General features: G+C 59.1%; 4 protein-coding genes across 8 annotated transcripts in view; 2 read left to right on the top strand and 2 right to left on the bottom strand.

The window, feature by feature from the left end:
* Positions 1-22,409, bottom strand: part of TSPEAR (thrombospondin type laminin G domain and EAR repeats) — a 132,462-nt gene that overhangs the window by 68,629 nt on the left and 41,424 nt on the right. The gene's annotated exons all lie outside the window — the stretch shown is intronic.
* LOC138386051 (keratin-associated protein 10-12-like) lies at positions 382-1,392 on the bottom strand. Its single transcript, XM_069472233.1, has one exon. The coding sequence runs from the start codon at positions 1,390-1,392 to the stop codon at positions 382-384; it is 1,011 nt and encodes a 336-aa protein (XP_069328334.1).
* On the top strand, positions 6,192-7,382 carry LOC138386050 (keratin-associated protein 10-2-like). Of its 4 annotated transcripts, none has more exons than XM_069472230.1 (3): positions 6,192-6,752; positions 7,062-7,189; positions 7,283-7,382. In XM_069472230.1, the coding sequence occupies exons 1-3, from the start codon at positions 6,192-6,194 to the stop codon at positions 7,380-7,382; spliced, it is 789 nt and encodes a 262-aa protein (XP_069328331.1). The 4 variants fall into 4 exon arrangements, with proteins under 4 accessions (XP_069328331.1, XP_069328332.1, XP_069328333.1 ...); XM_069472231.1 differs by lacking the exon at positions 7,062-7,189 and adding an exon at positions 6,891-6,910 and having other exon boundaries at positions 6,192-6,761; positions 7,244-7,382; XM_069472232.1 differs by having other exon boundaries at positions 6,192-6,509; positions 7,062-7,382.
* On the top strand, positions 17,006-18,121 carry LOC138386049 (keratin-associated protein 10-1-like). Of its 2 annotated transcripts, none has more exons than XM_069472227.1 (2): positions 17,006-17,862; positions 18,043-18,121. In XM_069472227.1, the coding sequence occupies exons 1-2, from the start codon at positions 17,006-17,008 to the stop codon at positions 18,119-18,121; spliced, it is 936 nt and encodes a 311-aa protein (XP_069328328.1). The 2 variants fall into 2 exon arrangements, with proteins under 2 accessions (XP_069328328.1, XP_069328327.1); XM_069472226.1 differs by having other exon boundaries at positions 18,010-18,121.

Raw genomic sequence — 22,409 nt, 5'->3', positions numbered from 1 at the left:
TCACTCGATCCTAGAAACGTCCCTGGCAGGAGGCGGCCACTGTCTGCTCAAGTCCCTGCCCCCACCCCCACAAGCATCACGGGAGAAGAGAATCAGGGTCACAGCGAGTTTATTGGCAGCCGAGAGGTGCTGACAGGGTCAAGTTGAGACCATGTGACCCTCAGCAGAGACACTGGGAGGGAGGACGGGGGCCAGAGGGCAGGTGGGGCAGCCTGCGGGCGGCAGGAAGGGAGGTCAGGGCAGCACAGGGGGGACGTGGGGACGTGGGGACATGGGGATGTGGGGACGTGGGGGCAGCCACCTAACCTGGGCCAGGACTGGACCAAGGTGGGTGTGAGATGCAAAGGGTAGACTGAGCCCACTGGCCCAGGGACGTGCCCCTCAGCAGCTGGACTTCTGGCCCAAGGAGAGGCCACAGCAGGCCGGGCGGGGGCAGCTGGGGCGGCAGAGGAGGGACACAGAGGAGGCCGGGCGGGGGCAGGCAGGGCGGCAGAGGAGGGACACGCAGGAGGCCGGGCGGCAGCAGCTGGGCTGGCAGGAGGAGGCGGGGGCACAGCAGGCAGGTCTGCACACGGGACGACAGAGGAGGGACATGCAGGAGGACGGTCTGCAGCAACTGGGCTGGCAGGAGGAGGGGGTGCAGCAAGCTGGCTGGCAGCTAGACTGCTGGCAGCATGAAGAGGAGGCCCCGGAGCAGACAGGCTCACAGCACACAGGCTCGCAGCACACAGGCTCACAGCACACAGGCTTGCAGCACACAGGCTCACAGCACACGGGCTTGCAGCACACAGGCTCACAGCACACGGGCTCACAGCACATGGGCTCGCAGCACACGGGCTTGCAGCACACGGGCACACAGCAGGACTGCTGGCAGGGGGAGAGGGTGCAGCAAGCCGGCTGGCAGCTAGACTGCTGGCAGCATGAAGAGGAGGCCTCAGAGCACACAGGCTCACAGCACACAGGCTCATAGCACACAGGCTTGCAGCACACGGGTACGCAGCAGGACTGCTGGCAGGGGGAGGGGGTGCAGCAAGCCGGCTGGCAGCTAGACTGCTGGCAGCATGAAGAGGAGTCCTCAGAGCACACGGGCACACAGCACACGGGCTTGCAGCACACGGGCACACAGCAGGACGACTGGCAGGGGGAGGGCGTGCAGGTGCTGGTGCAGACTGGTCGGCAGGGGCTGGACACGCAGCTCACTGGGCTGCACACCAGGGTCAGGCAGGGGGCCGGGGCGCAGCAGCTGGGGGTGCAGCAGGGGGGCTCGCAGCAGCTCTCTGGGCAGTCATCCCCCTGCCAGGAGTCGGAGCAGGCGGCGCAGGAACCGGGCAGGCAGACCCGGCTGCCGTAGCTCAGGTCGCTGGAGCAGACGGACACGGCGGACGCAGCCATGCTGGGGTTGAGCTGGGCAGGGTGTGGGTGGGTGTGTGAGTGAGGAGTGAGTGTGTGGGGTGCTCGGCGCTGGCAGCCTTTATACCCCTCCCGCCCTGGTTGTCCCGGCCCCACAGCCGCCCCTTCCTTGTTGGCAGCGCCGGGGCCAGGCCGTCATTAGGGTGTTTGTTTGCCTGTGATGTTGTCCAGCTCATAAACGTCCTGCCACGTCTGGGCTGTAGCCCATCCCATGTGGTCTCCTGGGGGCAGGGGTGCTGTGGGCGTGCTCCCAGCAGGGCTGTGGAGCATGGGGGACACAGGGTCGGGTGGGGGGGACGTGCCTTGGGCTGTCCCTGGTGAGCTGGGACCTGTCCTGTCCCTTGCCCGGCAGCCCCAGGACACTGGCTCTCCCTGCTGGGAGCTGGCATGTAGGAGGAGCTTCCCGTGGTGCAAACACCCCTCCCGTGAGGCCCCCTTCCCGGGATGCAGGACTGTCACCACCCGGTGACAGACAGCCCAGATTGGGAGGTGTTCGGTGACCCGCCCAGGGCCATGCGGCTGTGAGGGGCTGTGACTGGACCCAGAGCCCTTGGCCCGAGCTCTGGACGACGGCTCAGCCCACGGCCTCTGCGCCCCCTGCGCTGTGTCTGCTGCTCGCCTTGCCCTTGGCTGGGAGGTGACAGGACTGGGCATTGTAGGACAAGGATGAGGGCTCGGCCCCTGCCCGCTCAGGCACGACGGCAGCCTCCTGGGCCGTGAACCCACAGGGTGTCTCTGCTTCACCAAGGACAGCCACCAGCCCTTGTCCCCAAGCCCCCCGTGTGCCCTGCTCCTCCAGGCAGCCAGCAGCCCTGGCCAGCCCGTCCGTGGTCCCCAGCCCCGTCTCCTAAGCACGGCACTCGGTGCCGCAACGTGTCACTGCCTTAACGGTAACTAGCACAGGTCCGCAGAGCCCAGCAGGGAAGGCGCGAGACGCCCCGTGAAGACAGGGTCTCTCTGGGCCCCTCCCAGCACCGCTCCCGTCTCTCTCGGGGCAGCTGCTCTGCCCGGTCACCCTCGCGCTCGCGCTCTCTCCCCCGTCCTTGTCCCCCTTCCACGTGGACACGCACACCCATCCCATTACCGGGACTCAGCCTGCGTGATGCACGCCCAACACGCGTGTTTTCTGCGTGAGACACGTTGCGGCCCCTCACGCTGGGACAGCCGTGTGCTGGGGCATTTGGAGCAGCGGGACCGCAGGCGCGATGGGGGAGAGTGGCCCTAGAGCCCCGCAGAGGCTCCTGCTCCCTGCGCGAGCGGGCACACGTCAGCAGCAGGGACAGGGGACCCCCGCGGGGACTGCACATCGGAGGCTCGAATGTGCCCTGCTCTGTGAGTGGCCACAGTGGCCACAAAAGCACCACGCGTGTCGACCTAGAGGCTGCAGATACACGCTAGGGTAAAAACTCGCAAGCAGGGAATCCAGGATCGATGAGTGTTGGCCGTGTCTGCCTGTCCCTCCGTCTGTCCGCCTTCTATGTAGGTGCAGAAATTTTAAAAACACAAATTGTATCATACGCTCCCCACTTTTTAAAAACTTAATGCAAAATGGAGTTGCTTTCCTATGAGTTCCTTGTCTAAAGCTGCACAGAATTCCGCGTCAGTCTGTGTGTTCATTTTCTACCGCTGTGTCACAAATTCCCGTACGCAGGGTGGCTTCAGATCACACACATCTGTCACCCGTGCTGGGTTCTCAGCAGGGCTGTGTCCCAGTGTCTCCTCTGAGGTTGGACTGGGGAGGGGCCATGTCCACGTGGGTGCGGTGGTCCCCAGCAGCTGGGGTCGCCAGCAGCCGGTTCCTCGCGGGCCGTGGGGCTGGGCCCCGGTTCTCATTGGCTGCCAGCGAGAGGCCACCGGCTTCCCCCAGCACCTCACGGCCAGCGGGGAGGACACACGTGCCCAACACGGGCATCACAGTCCTAGGCACTGTGAGCACACACGCCTGTCACCTTTGCTACACACTTGGTGGGTACACGCATGTCACAGGCCTGGCCTGCACTGGAGGGGTGTGGACCCCCAGTGTTCGGCACCAGGAGGCAGGGCCGGACCACCGCGAGCCGGACCACCCCACTGCTGTGACGCCCGCCCAGGAGTGCGACGGGCAGGCGCCTGGCCATGCGGGCCGGAAGGCGCGGGTGAGGCGCGTCGAGCCCCAGCCGCGAACTGCCCGCCGGAGCCGCGTGGCGCCACACCGGCCCGCCCCGTCCCCGCATCAGCGCTTCCAGCCGTCCCATGGGACGTGTGAGAAATGAGGTCACACGCTCATTAAATTTGCTTCTTCTCTCGTTTTGACTGAGCACACTCGCGTTGTTAAGACCCGTGTGTTTTCTTTCCATCGTCTCCGCAGCCCGCGCTCCTTTTCCGCTGCCATGGCCTCGGTCGCGGAGGGAGCTCCGCGCGCACTGGGCCCTCCCCGCGCACTGGGCCCTCCCCGCGCACCGGGCCCTCCCCGCGCACCGGGCCCTCCCCGCGCGCACCGGGCCCTCCCCGCGCGCCGGGCCCTCCCCGCGCGCACCGGGCCCTCCCCGCGCACCGGGCCCTCCCCGCGCACCGGGCCCTCCCCGCGCACCGGGCCCTCCGCGCGCACCGGGCCCTCCCCGCACACACCGGGCCCTCCCCGCGCACCGGGCCCTCCCCGCACACACTGGGCCCTCCCCGCGCACCGGGCCCTCCCCGCGCACCGGGCCCTCCGCGCGCACCGGGCCCTCCCCGCACACACCGGGCCCTCCCCGCGCACCGGGCCCTCCCCGCGCACACTGGGCCCTCCCCGCGCACCGGGCCCTCCCCGCACACACCGGGCCCTCCCCGCGCACCGGGCCCTCCCCGCACACACTGGGCCCTCCACGCGCACCGGGCCCTCCCCGCGCACCGGGCCCTCCGCGCGCACCGGGCCCTCCCCGCACACACCGGGCCCTCCGCGCGCACCGGGCCCTCCCCGCACACACCGGGCCCTCCGCGCGCACCGGGCCCTCCCCGCACACACCGGGCCCTCCCCGCGCACCGGGCCCTCCCCGCACACACTGGGCCCTCCGCGCACTGGGCCCGCGACCCCTGCTCCGCGACGCACGCGGCAAGTGCGCTTCCCACCCGCTGTTGGTCTTTTGAGTTGGCTTACGGTGTTTTATCTCATGCAACTTTAAAATGTATATAATTAGATTTATCATTCCTTTTTTTTTAAATGGCTTCAGTGTTTCACTCCAAACTCAGGACTGCCTTTCTCGCTCAGAGACTGTTTTTGTCTCTTTCCATCGATTATTGAGAGAGGTGGATTCACGTCCCCGACATGACTGTTCTTTTCTCTGTTCCTACTTTTAGCTCTGTCAGTTTTTAGGTAGGTTTTCTACTTTTTATCCAGACCAATGATCTTTTTTTTAGCTAGAATACTTGACACCTTGCATTTAATTTAATTACTGATTACTGGGTTTATACCTACCATCTGATTATGTGATTTTTATTTGTCCCAATTGTTTTATGTTCCTTTTAAAAATCACTTCCTGTCTACTTTGGATTAATAAAATGTTTTTATTATCCATTTTCACTCTTCTGTTATTTCCATTTCTGCACGGTTGTTGCTGCTCCTCCGGTGCCGCCTCCAGACGCAGCACGTGGGTGGCCCGGGCCTGACGTGCGTCACGCGTCCACGACTTCCCAACAGGCCTCAGAAACATCCAACTCCATTTCCCCTCTCGCCTTTCATTGCTCACGTTTCCATGAATCTTATCTCTACTCGTAGTGTAGACCCACAAGACATGATAGACATGTCATCACGTCACAGTGCTGCCAACGCACAGGCAAGTCAGTGTCACTCGTATTTGCCCATCTGTTCATCCTTTCGGGCCCTCCTGGCCTCCTGCGTTTCTGTCTTCTGGGCACCCGGAAACGCTCCTTCCGTGCTTGCTTTGCGGGCTCCGCTGGTGCCGCCTTGCCCGTCCGGCAGTGCGTTTTCACCTTCACTTGGAGCAATATCCTTCCTGCGCTAGATCCCAGGCCTGCGGTGATCGTCCTTCAGCCCCTGAAAGACGTCGTTCCACCACCTTCGTGTCACGCAGCCCACAGACCTGGTGCCTGCTGGGGGTGCTTCCTGCAGGGGACGTGGGGAGGAGCACGGGGGTGAAAGCGAATGCAGGCAGGAGGGGGGCGCACAGGGACCCAAGTGCACTCGATGGAGGACAGGGCATGTGCGGCCCACAGGGACCACCGCGATCCCAACGGGCCACACCACTGTCCCCCTACCTGTTTGCCACCTGCACTGACGCCTTCGAGGGACTTCCTGCACCACACAGAGGATTGGGAGTCACTTCCAGAAACATTCCGCCCTCCTCCCTCTCTGGCCCGGGCACTGCAGCCTGGCATTCCGGAAGCCCCGCAGCCCAGACGAGCCGACTCCCCAGGGGACAGCCCAAGGCCAGCTGGGAACAGGATGCATGAACCTCGCGGCGCTGATGCTGACCCCAGACTCTGCATTTGCAGAAATGCACGTGTCTTCTTCAACACTATGTTCTGCGGCCAAAGGTAGGTGAGGATGCGTCAACAGACACAAAAGTACACGCAGGACTTTTACAAGTTGAACAACGACTCACAGAACTAAACATGAAATGGCACTAATGATGCGTCTCCAGGTTCTAAACACCAACAAGGAAGGGGACGGCATTGCTGAGCCTCCGGGTGGGACAGCACGTGTGCGGGACGGGTATAAAAGCCAGCAGCGCTGAGCACCTCACACACCCACTCGCCCACACTCACTCACACTCTCCTCCCAGCGCACCTGCACCCACCCCAGCATGGCCGCGCCCACCATGTCCGTCTGCCCCGACTCCTGGCAGGGGGACGACTGCCCAGAGAGCTGCTGCGAGCCCCCCTGCTGCGCCCCTAGCTGCTGCGCCCCGGCCCCCTGCCTGACCCTGGTGTGCAGCCCAGTGAGCTGCGTGTCCAGCCCCTGCCGACCAGTCTGCACCAGCACCTGCACGCCCTCCCCCTGCCAGCAGTCTAGCTGCCAGCCGGCTTGCTGCACCCCCTCCCCCTGCCAGCAGTCCTGCTGCGTGCCCGTGTGCTGCAAGCCTGTGTGCTGTGTGCCTGTGTGCTGCAAGCCCATGTGCTGTGTGCCCGTGTGCTCTGAGGCCTCCTCTTCATGCTGCCAGCAGTCTAGCTGCCAGCCGGCTTGCTGCACCCCCTCCCCCTGCCAGCCGTCCTGCTGCGTGCCCGTGTGCTGCAAGCCCATGTGCTGCAAGCCTGTGTGCTGTGAGGCCTCCTCTTCATGCTGCCAGCAGTCTAGCTGCCAGCCGGCTTGCTGCACCCCCTCCCCCTGCCAGCCGTCCTGCTGTGTGCCCGTGTGCTGCAAGCCTGTGTGCTGTGTGCCCATGTGCTCTGAGGCCTCCTCTTCATGCTGCCAGCAGTCTGGCTGCCAGCCGGCTTGCTACACCTCCTCCCCCTGCCAGCAGTCTAGCTGCCAGCCGGCTTGCTGCACCCCCTCCCCCTGCCAGCCGTCCTGCTGCGTGCCCGTGTGCTGCAAGCCCGTATGCTACAAGTCTGTGTGCTGTGAGGCCTCCTCTTCATGCTGCCAGCAGTTTAGCTGCCAGCCGGCTTGCTGCACCTCCTCCCCCTGCCAGCAGTCTAGCTGCCAGCCGGCTTGCTGCACCCCCTCCCCCTGCCAGCCGTCCTGCTGTGTGCCCGTGTGCTGCAAGCCCGTGTGCTGTGTGCCCGTGTGCTCTGAGGCCTCCTCTTCATGCTGCCAGCAGTCTAGCTGCCAGCCAGCTTGCTGCACCTCCTCCCCCTGCCAGCCGTCCTGCTGCAGACCCTCCTCCTGCGTGTCCCTCCTCTGCCGTCCCGTGTGCAGACCTGCCTGCTGTGCCCCTGCCTCCTCCTGCCAGCCCAGCTGCTGCCGCCCGGCCTCCTGCGTGTCCCTCCTCTGCCGCCCAGCCTGCCCCCGCCCAGCCTGCTGTGGCCTCTCCTTCGGCCAGGGGTCCAGCTGCTGACGGGCACGTCCCCAGGGCCAGCGGGCTCAGGTTCCCCCTCCCTGCCACTCCTGGCCTCCAGCCCCTGCACAGGCAGCTCCACTGCGGAGAAGAGCAGCCCCACCCACAGCAGCCCAGCCTGGTCCGGCCTGAGAGGCTCACTCCTCCCCTCCTGCCCTCGGCCCAAGGGAGCCAGGCAGCTCCAGGCCATACTTTCTCGTCAGGCCAAGTCCCTCCTCACTCAGGGCCGGGCCCTGCCTGACCTTGGTCTTCCACCCGAAACAGTCGCTCTTGGCCTCTGAGCTCCAATAAAACCCGTGCCACCCACACTGACCTCTGTGCTGACTGAGGCTCACCGGGCGGGAGGGGGCGCAGCTGTGCTGGGACGTGGGAGACTGGGGGAGACGCGGCATCAGCTGGCCCAGCGCCCAGGAGTTCCGCTTGGGATGGTTTGGGCGTCCTGGGCTCCTGCACTCATGGACGCTTGGGGACGCCTCTGCTCTCGCATGGGCGCCACTGGGACACAGAGAGAGAACTGAGACGAGGCCTCCAAAGCTCCTGCCTTCTGGGCGGGGGTAGGGAGTGTGGTGGCAGCAGGCAGGGAAGGGAAGGTCACCATGGTGACAGGGGAGGACACTCAGGACAGCGTGAGAAGGTGTGCAGACCAGAGGGCAGGAGGGAGGCCTCCTGGGATGTCTTAGCTCCCTGCAAGGGAGACAGGGAGGAGGCCAGGGCCACACTGTCCCTCCTCTCCTCCTCCACACCCTCCCTGCACCCCGTGACCTGGGCAGCGATGCCTCCCGCGCTTCTCAGTCTCAGGGACCAAGGGACAATCAGCAATAACAAATTATAAGGAGGGGAGAGAATCTGACATTGAGAATTATCACATTACAATATGGATAATGTCCAGTTTTGAATACAAATCACGTGGCATGCAAAGAAGCAGGAAAACATGGCCCGTTCACAGGGGAAGAAAACAGTTAATGTCCTTGAAGAAGCACAGGGTTGAGTTTACTAGACAGAGCATTTCAATTAACTCCTACATATACTCAGAGAGCTAAAGAAAACCATGGACAAAGAACTAAGAGAAACCAGGAGAACAATCTCTCAACAAATAGAGAATATCATAAAGAGAGAGAAATTATAAAAAGAGACCAAATAGAAGTTATGGAGTTGAAAAGTATAATAACTGATATGAAAAAGATCACTGAGGGGTTCAATAGCCAGTTTGAGCCGGTGTAAGGAAAATTAGAGAACAGAAAGGCAGGTCCACTGAAATCTCCCAGTCTGAAAGGCAGGAAAACAAAAAGAACAAAGAAAAAAATGACAGAGTTTAGCTGACCCGTAGGACACCAGCAAGCATAGCAACACACGCCTAACAGGAGTCCCAGAAAGAGAGGAGAGAGAGGAAGGAGCACAAAAAATGTTTGAAGAAAAATGTTACAGACCAAAGTAGAATGCTGGTTGCCAGGGAAGGGGGAGGAAGTGAGGGAATGGGTGTTCAGTGGGGACGGAGTTTCAGCGTCGTGGAGATGATGGTGGTGACCGTTGCACACTGTGAGTGTGTTTAGTCCCACCGAACTGCACACTTAAAAATGGGATGGTAAATTTTATGTTATGTGCATTTTAATACAATAAATTTTTTCAATATTTGAAGAAAATAATGGCTAAAACCTCTCCAAATATGATGAAACATATCCAAGAAGTTCAATAAACTCCAAGTGGAATAAACTCAAAAAGATCCACACAGAGAGACACAGTGGGATCCCTGAAAGCCCAGAAAGCGAGTCTGGACAGCCGCGGGAGGAACAGTGACAGCGGGTTTCTCCTCCGGAGCCGGAAGTCAGAGGCAGCGGACGAGCCGCTCAACGCGCAGAGGGAAAATCTTGCCCACCCACGTCTGTGTCTAGTGAAACCACCCTTCAAAACTGAAGGGAAAACTAAGACACTTCCCGATAAACAAACGCTGACGGAGATCATCGCTTGCAGCCCTGCCCTGCGAGACACGCTAGCTCAGGATGGAACACAGGGCGCCAGGCAGCACCTCGAAGCCCTGCGAGGAAATGCGGACGCCAGGAAGGTGCTGGCAGGCAGCGTGCTGCGGGGCTCGTCCCGCACGCCCAGTGGTCCACCTCGCTGGTGCACGTTCTCCATAGCACCGTCCTGCCGTCTTCCGTGGTGACGTGGGGCCAGGGGGGACACTCCCACTCAATTTCTGATGTCAGTAATTGTAGCTGCTCTTTTTTCCCCAGTCAGCCAAGCTGAAGCTTTGTCGATTTTACTGCTCTCTTCAAAAAACTAACTCTTGTGGTGTACACATACATGATGAGTGCGATGCGCACCATCTAGGGGATGGACACACTTGAAGCTCTGACTCGGCGGGGGGCGGGGGGGCAAGGGCAATATACGTAACCTAAACTTTTGTACCCCCATAGTATGCTGAAATTAAAAAAAACCCTAACTTTTGGTTTCATTGATTTTCTCTATTTTTCTATTTTCAATTTCTTCATTTCCTCCTTTTATTCCAGTATCTAATCTTCATCTCCTTCCTTCTGCCAGCTTTGAGTTTAGTTCACGCTTCTCTTCTCTAGCTCCTTAAGGAGCGTCTCGGTCTGTCTGTGCAATTACTCCCTGCAGTAAAGGAGTGTTTGCTGCTGGGTAATTTACAGAGCAGTTCGCTGGGCGCACAGCTCTGCTGGCTGCACAAGAGCCTGGCACCTGCGTCTGCTGCTGGCCAGGGTCCCAGGGGCATCCTCTCACAATGCGGGGTGAGGAGGAGCTGGTGGGTGCAGAGACCGCATGGCAGGAGAGAAGTGAGAGCAAGACGGGGGGGTGCCAGGCTCGTCCACACCAGCTCTGGTGGGAACTAAGGGGGAGCTCACCTGCTGCCCTGAGGATGGCACCATCCGGAGGAATCCGCACTCACGACCCAAACACCTGCCCCCAGCCCCACCTCCAACACTGAGACCAAACTTCAGCAGGAGACGAAGCACACCCAAACCACAGCAAGTGTAAAGGTGGGTTAGTGACTTGGGAGCTTTCGTGTTTTTGCCATGCGAATGCACAGCACCAGGCTCCTCTGCACACTGTTTGTGCCAGATGCCACGAGCCCTGGTTTGCGGTATTTTCACACATGGTGTTTTCTCACCGTCCTTTTGGTTACTTCTTTGACCCACTGGCTGTTCAAGTGCATGTTTAATCTCCACATAGCGAATTTTCCCATTTTCCTTCTGTTACTGATTTCTAGTTTCTTTCAATCGCTTTGGATGAATCAACTGAAGCTACTGAGCCGGCGTGGGTTGTGTACTTCATCTGGGCCATAACAGAAGATTTTCTTTGCTAGGAAGAGTTACTTGCTTTGGGCACTCTTGTAAACAGAACATGGGCAATAGATATCTTCAACAATTTTCAAGATAAACGTCATGAAGTTGGACTGAATTTGGTAAATTAGTGAGTGTCTGCACAGACGGTGCACCTTCCCTGACAGGAAAACATGAAGGGTTTATTGCACAGATAAAAAAAAAAATGTATTAACAGATCCAGATGCTCTCATTTTTTTTCATTGTATCTTGCATCAGCAAAATCTCTGTTCTAAAGCTACTGTTGTAAGTGACACTTTGCAACAAGTTGTAAGTATTGTTAACTATATTCATGCAAATGCAACACCACATCATTAGCTTTGTAACATGCTAAAGTTGAACCATGAGGCAAATCAGTGTGGATTTGCCTTATCATTCTAAAGTGCGTTGGCTATTGCGGGGACAGGTGTTAGCCAAGATTTTTCTCTCTGTGAGAACAGATAGTGAAATTTAATGGAGAAAAGATTCAGCAATGTGTATTATTGAAAGATTTCTAGAGGAATGCAGCATTTCTGTGTGACATCAGGTAAAATCAAAATGACTTGAATATTTCTTTGTAATGTAAAACTAAGTCTATAGATGATATGTGGCAAAAAATCCAAGCATTTCAAAAAAATGCTACCTTTTTTTAAAAACACCTCTTCAAAAGGAAATTTCAGATGAACATTTTCCCCAGTTAGCAAAGATCATTGATGAGCAGGATGATATACGTGAATCATTGGAAGAATACGCAGCTGTTATAGACTATTATTCATGGGAGAACACAATGAAAGTTTCACTGATGTTGAGAATCATGGCATCGCACTCAAATTAGCATTTCAGCCCCACCTAGTTGATCTCACCAAGGCACCTAAAGAACTACAGGTGGGATTGATTGAGCTCTCAGTAGATGACATTTTAAAGTCATAGTTGAGGCTGAGAAAGATCCAATTGAAATATGGAAAAATGCATTAGAACACCCATGCCTTTGGCAACATGCCCAAAAAATGCGTTCTTGCTTTTCACCACTTATTGCTGCGAATCTACATTCTCCTGCCTGACCCAATCAAGACGCCCTTAAGGTCCCAAGTGACTGGTGCCCATCTAGAGGGTCACTGAACCTGTGACCTCCACGCTGCAGCCACATATTCAAATGTTTTCCAACAAACAGTGGACACAACGGAGTCATTAAAAGGTTAGATAACTTTAAAATTAACAAATGGTTTTCATTTTTTGAAATTATTAAGTACATGGTAGTTAGATTTTTACAAAATAATGTTCATTTTTAAGTATATCTAACTGAAGTTTATTGAATGTGGCCTTGTGTGATTATAGCTACATTAGTGTGGCTTCCACCGTGGAAAGGTCCCCACCCGGGACAAGCCTCAGGGCCCCTGCCGTCAGCTGCACACGCAGAACGAGTTTCCTGCAGCCCAGATGTTTTGTCGGTGAGCACAGCACGGTCCAGACGGCCACTGACACACAGGGACGGCAAGCGAGGGTCTTCCAACAAGGACATCGTGAGCGTGAAAGAGAAGCAAACCCTGAGCAGACAACAGTGCAGACGCCGAAGAAACGCGGAGGCCGCCACTTTGCAAAGTAAGAACAGGACGCTGATTTTACAAGAGGAGGAGGAGGAAAGGGAATCACCCAGAGTCCCTGGAAACCGAAGGCCTGGCCGACACGTGGCAGGCAGCACGCGACAGACTGCGAGAGCCCGGAGCTGCTGAGGAAGTGCCCTGGGCAGCCAGCGACCGACCCGCAGAGCGGACTGAGACGAGGACCTGCGGAGGAAGGGCCCGGAGCCCGCTGGGGCCTGGCAAACGCAGGACCTACAGGGAGAAAACGGCGCGAGGTCCCTGCAGGAGAAAACGTCACCACGGGGAGAATCAGTCACGCAAAGCAGCCCCAGGGCTGTTCCAGCAACAGGAATCTGGAACGCCTGCTGCCCACGAGCCCTCCCGACACTGCTACTCGGCGATCTCCCACCAAAGGAGCCGCGACCCCCTCCGTCCAAACGTGCAGGAGACGCTCCCGGATGCGCAGCGCGGCCTGCGGGAAGGCGGAGCCCTAGACCCGCCGGCGGGACCGCGTGAACAGCTGCCGCGGCTTGCAAACTCCGAGAGCCGTTTCTCTGCTTTTGTTTTGTAGTGAAAATTAAAATGGGCATCTTAGACTATTTAGACATGAGTAACACTGCAAACAGCCCACACCTAAAGCGGCCAGGGAGAGGATACAGAGAAGTGCTGCTAACAGACTCGGCTGCAAAAGTGTGGGATGGAAAGTCTAGTGTAGGCATTCAACTCGGTGAGCTGCAGAAATATGTCAAAAATAAATTTAAAAGGGTAGGAGAAACGAATATTAAAAGATTTAAAGTTAAAACTAATGAAATATGAAACAAAGACTTTTTAAAAGTATCACTAAAGTGTTTAAAGCTCTGGCAAATGCAATGAAAATAAACACATTAAAATGGAAAAAGAAATATGCTCACAGATGTAGAGATTTTTGTTTCTAAGTAACAAGAAAGTAATACGGGTGTATTTCTCCTAAACTTTGAAAATATAAATGAGATGTGCCATATTCTAAACCATGTAAATTACCCACACTCACAGAATGAAAAATTTCATACAGTGACATCCAAGAAAATATTGAAAAGGTGTTGAAAGGTCCGAGTCTTCCAAGGGCACAGACGCAGGTGCTCTCGCAGGTGTGCGCCTCCCGCCTCTGACGGAAAGGCCTTTCCTGGGTGCTCCCATCATTAGAACAGGCCAGAAGCCCTGCTGCCCAGACCAGCAACACAGAGAGTGTGTGTGTGTGCGCGTGTGTGTAGGAGACAGAGACTGGCTGTAGATCAATCTCATTTAAAAATATAAAGTAAGGATTCTAAATAAAACGTTCGCAAATGTAACATGGAACTACACTTAAAAGGAAAATAAGCCATTATGTACGGCCATGTGGAAAACAGCACAAAAGTTCCTCAAAATTAAAAACAGAACGAGCGTGTGGTCGGGCGCCCCACTTCGGGGCATTTATGCAAAGGGAATGAACTCAGACTCCGTGGAGACGTGGCACTCCCGTGTTCCCCGCAGGGCTGGTCACAACGGCCCGGGTCTGGGGTCAACCCGAGGGTCTAACGGACGGCGGGACGGAGTCGGTGTGGTGTGTACAGCACGGAACAGCTTGCAGCCTTAACGAAGAGTGAAACCTGTCATTTGCCACAACGTGGACGAACGGGGGGACTCCAGGCTCGGGGAACAAACCAGCCACGGAAAGGCAAGTCCCGTGTGACTCACACGTGGCATTTGCAGACGTCGCTCATAAAGGCAGAGCAGGAGGGTAGTTCGAGGGGCTGGCGGGGGCGGGGGATGGGGAGCTGTTGACGAAAGGACACAAAGTCCCACCCGCGCAGGACGAGCAAGCTCCGGAAACCTGAGGTGCGCTGGTGACGGCTGACTGCGGTTGCCCTGATCCGAGCCCGGGGTCTTTCGCATCACGGAGCTTGCTGTCGGGGCCGGCAGGGCGGTCCGTGGAGGATCAAATGATCAAATAATTTGTAAAAACAAGCAAAACCTCTCTGGGCATTCCGGCGAGAGTGGAAGTGAGGTGACTCACTGCCCGGGTGGGCAGGTGGGGGTGCCGGGCGGTGGCAGACGGCGTGTCCTCCGCGAGTGACGCACGTTTTATTCCTCCCTCTCCTAAATGAAGACTGCTTTTTGTTTTACTCCTTCATGCCGTGGCGTGGGGACGACACGGGGTCGCCGCAGACCCTGGGCTCGTTTCTGGAGGTGACGGAGGCACCTCCTGTCACTTGTCGCGAAGGTGCGGTTTCCCGGCCGTAGCACAGTCGTGATCTCAGCGCACTTTCTTTCCACTCTAGTGTTCCATGAATGTTGCCGTGGGCTTCTAGGCAAAGAGTGAGTTGATCCACTGAGAACTCTGACGGCTTTTCTGCTTCCATTGTTAGTCGTCAGAGATGTCATTTCTGACCTGCACTCTGAGACACCCACCACGGTGCTGCGTCACCTCTGTCCCCTGTGTCACTGAGGTGTACCTGACACATAAACATTATACGGATTTAAGGCGGACAACGTGATGTTTGGTGCACGGGTACCTGTGTGACCATTACACAGCCAAGGAATCAGCATGGTCCTCGCCTCACGTGGCCACCTTTCCTGTGTGGGGAGAACACTCAGCGCAGCCCACGTGCAGACCCTGAAGAGCTGTGGGTGCAGCGGGGCCCACGGAGGGACGCCTCGGAAGCGGCGGCTAGTCCAGGGCCAGGGGGCCCGGAGCTGCACAATCAGTGTGGACCATAGACGGACACACAGAGGCGAGGGACCGTGGTGCCCATCCCGTGAAGGAGGATCCGGGGGTGGCAGTGGGAAAAGTGAGTCCCGGGGCAGGTCGGACGGGGACCCTGCGGGACCCTGAATTCTGGGTCCTCGGGTTCACACTGACCCACTGTCCTCTTCTGAAGGTTACTCACTTCTCTTAGCACTTTTGCATCTGTCAAAACGGGCTCCGATGCTGCGGCTGCCTGGCAAGAGGCCACACGTGGCCTGTGCACACCTGAGAGCACCAGCTGGCAGGATGTGGCATCGACCTGCTGGTGTCCCTGTCCCTGTCCCTCCTTAAAGTGACACTGAGCTCCTCAGTTCTGGAAAGGGGATAAAGCAGTGGCTCTCGCACGACCCCTGTCACACTCATGGAAAGGGTACTGAAAGAGTATCAGGGAATCCAAAACGGTGTAAAAACAAGGAAGGGAGGCTCGGCCGGGCCCTTTACATGTGAGCAGAAGACAGAGGCAGGTGGAAAGACACTGATGTGGGAGTCGGAGCTGGGCCCCAGCGCACGAAATAACTCAGTCTTCCACGCAGAAAATCGAACGAGCTGCCACCGATGAGCAGACTTCAGCTCCTGTGCAATAAAACCAGTGGAAAGCTGTGTGCGTGTGTGACACAGGGTCTCACTCTGTCACCCGGCTGGAGTGCAGTGGCGTCATCACAGCTCGCTGCAGCCTCCAGCTCCTGGGCAAGTGATTCTCCTGCCTCGGCCTCCCGAGTGGCTGGGACTACAGGTGCCACCATGCCCAGCCAGAAAACTCTTAAACACTCAAAATAACATCCTCAGAGTGAGCTCAAAACATCTTCCACTCGCATCACAAGACAAAATCAAAAGTCACAAAAGGAAGGACCAGGAAAGATGAAACTATTTTTAAAAGAACGCACAAACACTTCCTGAAAGAGGTCTTGACACCTAAGGGCTCAACGAGTTCCAACCCCAGAAAGCAAAATAACACACAAGCATGGAAACAAAACCATGACATTTTAGAACAAGAATAAAAATAAAAACAAAAGGCTCCAGGAGAGTTAAATAAAAATTTAAAAAGAGAGAAACTATAAAAAATAATAAACGACCAGCATCAAACTCTCATCAGCAACACTGGACACGACTGAAAAGTGGAGGTTTGTGTTCACTGTTTTGGGAAAATGATTATTTAAAATGAGAATTCTATACCCAGCCAAACTATCCCCCCAGTGTGAGGGCGTCGAAGCACGAGGAATACGAAAATGAATGCCTCGAAGTCACTGAATATGACAAGTGCTGACCTTTCTCCCTGGCAGATGAAAATGGAAAAGATCGGGGGACAGCTTCAGACACAACAGAGAGGACCCCGAGTGCATCACGAAGAACCGAAGAGGTGAAAAGAGAAAGCGCCGGACACCCAACATCGACCCTCCCTCCCGGCGCTGTCCGCAGCAAGGCACAGGTGTTTGAGGGAGGACATTCAGCTCCACTGGCCAGCTGTACTTTATCAGATGTGCACATTTTTCTTCATATTGATATTTTAAAACAGTTAAAGTAATAAAAAAATATTTAATCACTTCACACATAGCATAGATGGACCCAGAATTCTTCTCTTTGGAAAAGTGTTCACCTCTAAAACCTCAACTCAACAGACGCTCGCCTCTAATATTTTCTACAACTTTTCTAGAGCCAAAATAGTAACAGAAGAGGAAACAGCGTCCTGCAACATACACACAAGTTTATGAGCAAAAAGATAATGGCGGATGATAAACCAGCACTAATGAGGGCTCTCCAGCCACCAGCCAAACACCAACAGGGAAGGGGAGGCTTGTGGGGCCTCCTGTCCGACAACCAGCCGGGAGGGGTATAAAAGCCCGCAGTGCTGAGCACTCACTCACACACTCACTCACTCACTCACTCACACACTCACTCCTCACTCACTCACACACTCACTCACTCACCCACTCACACCCACACCCTGCCCAGCTCAGCCCCAGCATGGCCGCGTCCGCCGTGTCCGTCTGCTCCAGCGACCTGAGCTACGGCAGCCGGGTCTGCCTGCCCGGTTCCTGCGCCGCCTGCCCCGACTCCTGGCAGGGGGACGACTGCCCAGAGAGCTGCTGCGAGCCCCCCTGCTGCGCCCCCAGCTGCTGCGCCCCGGCCCCCTGCCTGACCCTGGTGTGCAGCCCAGTGAGCTATGTGTCCAGCCCCTGCCGACCAGTCTGCACCAGCACCTGCACGCCCTCCCCCTGCCAGCAGTCTAGCTGCCAGCCGGCTTGCTGCACCTCCTCCTCCTGCCAGCAGTCCTGCTGCGTACCCGTGTGCTGCAAGCCCGTGTGCTGCAAGCCCGTGTGCTGTGTGCCCGTGTGCTCTGAGGCCTCCTCTTCCTGCTGCCAGCAGTCTAGCTGCCAGCCGGCTTGCTGCACCCCCAACCCATGCCAGCAGTCCTGCTGCGTGCCCGTGTGCTGTGAGCCTGTGTGCTGTGAGCCTGTGTGCTCTGAGGCCTCCTCTTCATGCTGCCAGCAGTCTAGCTGCCAGCCGGCTTGCTGCACCCCCTCCCCCTGCCAGCAGTCCTGCTGTGTGCCTGTGTGCTGCAAGCCTGTGTGCTGTGAGCCTGTGTGCTGTGAGCCTGTGTGCTGTGAGCCTGTGTGCTGTGAGCCTGTGTGCTCTGGGGCCTCCTCTTCGTGCTGCCAGCAGTCTAGCTGCCAGCCGACTTGCTGCACCCCCTCCCCCTGCCAGCCATCCTGCTGCAGACCGTCCTCCTGCGTGTCCCTCCTCTGCCGTCCCGTGTGCAGACCTGCCTGCTGTGCCCCCGCCTCCTCCTGCCAGCCCAGCTGCTGCCGCCCGGCCTCCTGCGTGTCCCTCCTCTGCCGCCCTGCCTGCCCCCGCCCTGCCTCCTCTGTGTCCCTCCTCTGCCGCCCTGCCTGCCCCCGCCCTGCCTCCTCTGTGTCCCTCCTCTGCCGCCCTGCCTGTCCCCGCCCGGCCTCCTCTGTGTCCCTCCTCTGCCGCCCTGCCTGTCCCCGCCCGGCCTCCTCTGTGTCCCTCCTCTGCCGCCCTGCCTGCCCCCGCCCGGCCTGCTGTGGCCTCTCCTTGGGCCAGGGGTCCAGCTGCTGACGGGCTCAATGCCCTGCCCTTGCAGGCTGAGTCTTTCCCTTTCCTGCAGTGGCTGCACAGCTGCTGCCTGGAGGGGGCTTTGAACATGCAACCCCTCCCACGTCCCCCAGCCGGGTGCCTGCAGGCCCTCGGGACTGACAGTTTGCATCCGATATGACAAAGGCCAATTGCTACCATAATCAATAAAATGTCTATGCCAGGAGTTATGGGTTGTGTGTGTTTCTGCTCCTCCCCTGAACCCCCATGACCAGCACGGATTTGGGCTGTGGGTCCCCTGTCCTGTAGAAGCCAGACAACTCACACGTATTCTCAAATTCCGAGGTCAAGGCACATGAGCTACAGCAAGATCCGAGAGCACACGCGACCCGGCTGTGCTTCCCTTCCCTGCCCCGCGAAGCCACACCCCGCCCACAGGGGAGGGGCTCCAAGCTGGCGCAGGTGCAGAGCAGGCACAGATCCTGAGGGGCTGGGGCATTTGCCCACGCCTGTCCCCGGGCTGAAGGTGAGCTGGGGAGAAGCAGAAACCCTGCCCTGTTGGGCCCTGAGAGCTCTGGGCACTGGGCTGGGCTCCTGGCATGTGACCCGGGATGGCAGACCATGCAGAGAGGTGCCCACACAGAGGGGTACCCTCAAGATGGCCCAGCCGCAGGAGTTTGAGGACCATCCCTGTGTGCTCTGAAGAATTGGCAAGTTCTGTGGGTCCCAAGACGGGCTAAGGAGTCACTTAGACATCACTCTTCCTACCTGGGGCTTAAGGCTGGTTGAGGAGCACAGAGCAAACCCTTGGGACAGTAGGGGAGGACGAGGCTGCAGTCTCAGCGGACCACTAGCACTAGAGTGTCAAGAGGGCACCAGTCAGACCAGCGGGGTCAGGATCAGCAACAAGCACCCCACTTAACCCCTGAGCCAGGAGCAGATGGCACCTCCTGGGGGCTGCGGGGCCTTTAGCCCCTCCCCCACTCCAGTTCAGCTCAGCCCAGGGAAGAGGGGAGGGAGAAAACCCTACGAGGACCTTTAAACAGAAAGTGGCGATTCAAACCTGCAGGGACTCCTCCATCTCTCAGCTGCCACAGTGCATACAACACCGTGTCCACTACCCGCTTACTCAAGTATTAAGAAAAATACAGCCGCCCTGGGTCAGTGCACCGAGGCCTTGGACTCTTCATGGCGCAGAGTTAGAAAGGACCGGGGAGGCTCCACCTCACGGCCAACCAAAGATGGGTAAGGCACAGGGCTGCCCGCGCGAGGGCCCAACAACTTCAGACCCCGGCGAGGCCGAAAGGCAGCCCACCGGGTGGGCAGGTGCATGAGATCTTTCGGAGCTGTTCGATGGCAACTGTCCAGCAAGCCAAGCCAGGGACAGCCACGGACAGGCACAGCTAGGCGGCGAGCAGACACGTGCACTCCGCCGGGCTAACACGCGGGTTTGCTGGTGGCGCGTGTCCCCGCACCCGTGGGCACCCACCCGGGGAAGCCCTGACGCCAGCACCTGGGGAGGCCGGCTCGGGAGAGGGCGGAGCCTCCTCACCGTCAAGTGTGAGGTGCGCGTTCACCAGGCGACCACAGCGCCAGGGCTCTGAGACCTCCAGGCCTGTGACCCTCCCCCCAAGTCAGGGACGGTCTTCAAAGTCACACGTGATACGAGGAAACAGCAAAAGCTTCCTCTCCCGCCTGCTGGGCAGAGCCCACGGCCCCTGGGCAGGTCCACGGTGTGAGCAAGGCTCCCGCACCCAGGGGTAGGGTGACAACGCGGCTGCCGGGCGAGGCCGTTTCGTGGGAGGGTGGAGGGGAAGGGGCCACCGGGGCGGGCGCGCTAAGAGCCCCTCCTGCGCGGCACGTGCTCGTCAGCCCCCCCCCCACACCGCCACCCGCTGCGAACACACGCCTCTGTGCGGTTCTCCGACGTCGCGAGCGCCCAGGCCAGTGAGGTTTGCCGCCCAGACTGTAACTTTCCGCTTCACTGATCCCCCCTTTCGAGTTGTTTCCCAGAAATAGGGGACCCTCCTGCAGCCCTGCGGCAACTGCAGATCCCCACACCGCCCGATCGCCCGGAGAAGTAAGACGAGCGGCCCGCCACGGCGCTGCCCAGGGACCCGCCCGTGCGCAAGGCTGAGGGGCGCCCGTGTCACCCGGCTGCTGATGCCACTGAACTCTCCTCCCTGGGGGTGGGGGGGCTCGCCGGCCAGTTCTGATCATGGGGGCGTGTGCCAGCGCGATTTCTCACTGCGCCTGCGCGCCCGCACCCCGGCGGTGATGTCGCGGTGCTCACGACTTCATGCATCGTTCATTCCCGCTCTGGGGAAGCCCCCGGGGAGGCGGATCTGGGGCCTCCCCGTCCCGCTGACTTCCTGCGCGGTGAGCCCCTGTCTTCCCCCGCAGCCCTCCTGGTCCCGGGCTCTGGCTTTCTGTGCCGCGGGCAGCTGAGCTTAGGGACCCCCTTTGCGGCTCCTCAACAGCGTCACGGTGACCAAGGTTTCTAGACGTGAGCCTCCCGCAGGAGGGACGCGCTTGCCTGTCTCCTCTTAGGGCATTTCTTGGCTCCCCGACAGCGCCCGGCACCCTGCGTGCCCACAGCCCCCTCCGGCGGAGGACGGCGCCTCTCCAGGCAATCCACACGCACGGGCGACCCCGGCACCCACGCTGGACCCACGGGCCACGCCAGCTCTACCCACGCGCAGCGTTCCTGGAGTCGGCGCAGGCCGCGCACGCAGGGCTCTGCCTGCGGCCACTGCCTGGACGGCGGGCGGAGCCGGCGCCCTCAGACCCCGCATGTCCCTCCTTGTGGCCGCGGGCCCGCCACGGAGCTCCAGCAAGGAGCTCTCAGAGCCAACTCTTCCCTCCCAAGGAAGCAGCGCGAAAGTCGCCACAGTCCAGGGGAGCCAGGGCACCGCCACTCGGGAGCTCCGACGAGGGCTGGCGTGGGCTCTGGCTGACCCTCTGTGGGTTGAATCGCGTCCCCCCAGAAAAGACACACTGGAGCCCTGATCCTAATGCTTCCAAACGCGGCCTCATTTCCTAATCTGAAATGGGGTCTTTGCCAATGTAACCCGTCAACATGGAGCCGTCAGTGGGTGCTGTGTCCCCGTCAAAGTGGGAGATTTGGACACAGGCATGTCCCGTGGGCAGGCAGACGCGGAGATCGGGGTGATGCTGCCACAAGCTGGGGGTGCCAGAGACCAACGAGCACCAGGACCTGGGGTGGGGGAGGGGGCTGGGACAGGTTCCCAGGAGGGACCAGCCCCGCCGACACCTCGGCCCTGGACTCTGGTTCAGACTGAGAGGGGACACGTCCTGCTGCCCTGAGTGCCCAGCGCCTCTGCTGCCGCAGGCCTGGACGCCAGCGTGCCCGGACCCCTCACGACGGCCGGGTCCAAGGACAGGGGCTGGGGCTTAGGGAGGGTTTCCCTGGGAAGAGCCCTGCCAGCCCCCCTGGGGGGAAGGCCTGGGCCCTGGACCCGCGACAGGCCAGCGGAGGGGGAGCCAAGGAGACCCCAGGGGTGGGACAGAGTCCCTTGCAGTGGGACAGCCACTGGGAGGGACAAGGGCGATGTTCCGTGACACTCGGGCCCAGGTGTGGGCCCCACAGGAGAGGGGCCAGGCTCAACTGGGACATGGGGCAGAGCTCGGCAGAGGGGGCCATTGGCACTGCCGGGCGAGTGGGGCAGGAGCCTGCGACAGACAGGCAGTGGCCACAGCACCACGGTACATCCCTCCTTCCCCTTTGCTCCTTGCCTCCCCACCCGTCCCGGCTCACGGCGCGGTGGAGAGACCAAGGAGGGGCTAGAAACGCCAGCAACGCCAGCAACGTGAGGCCGGAGCTGCACCAGCGCCCTGCGGCCACGAACTCAGTGGCTGCAACAGCAGATTCATCACCGCACAGGGCGGGGTGTGGAGTCCGGGTGGTCTCACTGGGCTGAGGTCAGGTGTGAGCCGGGCTGCTTCCTTCCAGAGGCTCCAGGGCAGAATCTGTCTCCTTGTCCCTTTTAGCCTGGGAACTGCTCGCACCCTCGGCCGGGGCCACAGCGAGGCGTCCTGCCGGCGCCGCCCACCGCCTGCCCCCAGCTCCCTCTGCCAAGCGCCCACCTGGACACCGCGGGACATGCGCCCACCCGGACACCGCGGGACACTCGCCCACCTGGACACTGCAGGACACGCGCCCACCGCAGGGTTCATTAGCCACATCTGCAAAGTCCCTTCTGCCACATACGGGGCTCGCCCGTAGGTTCCAGGGACCAGGACGTGAACGTCGCTGGGGACTGTATTCAGCCGACCTTCTGAGCAGACCCCA

The sequence above is a fragment of the Eulemur rufifrons genome, chromosome 7, assembly GCF_041146395.1.
Source record: "Eulemur rufifrons isolate Redbay chromosome 7, OSU_ERuf_1, whole genome shotgun sequence".
Taxonomy (NCBI): domain Eukaryota; kingdom Metazoa; phylum Chordata; class Mammalia; order Primates; family Lemuridae; genus Eulemur; species Eulemur rufifrons.
The sequence above is the reverse complement of the archived record's forward strand: the minus strand, read 5'-3'. Positions and strand labels throughout refer to the sequence as shown.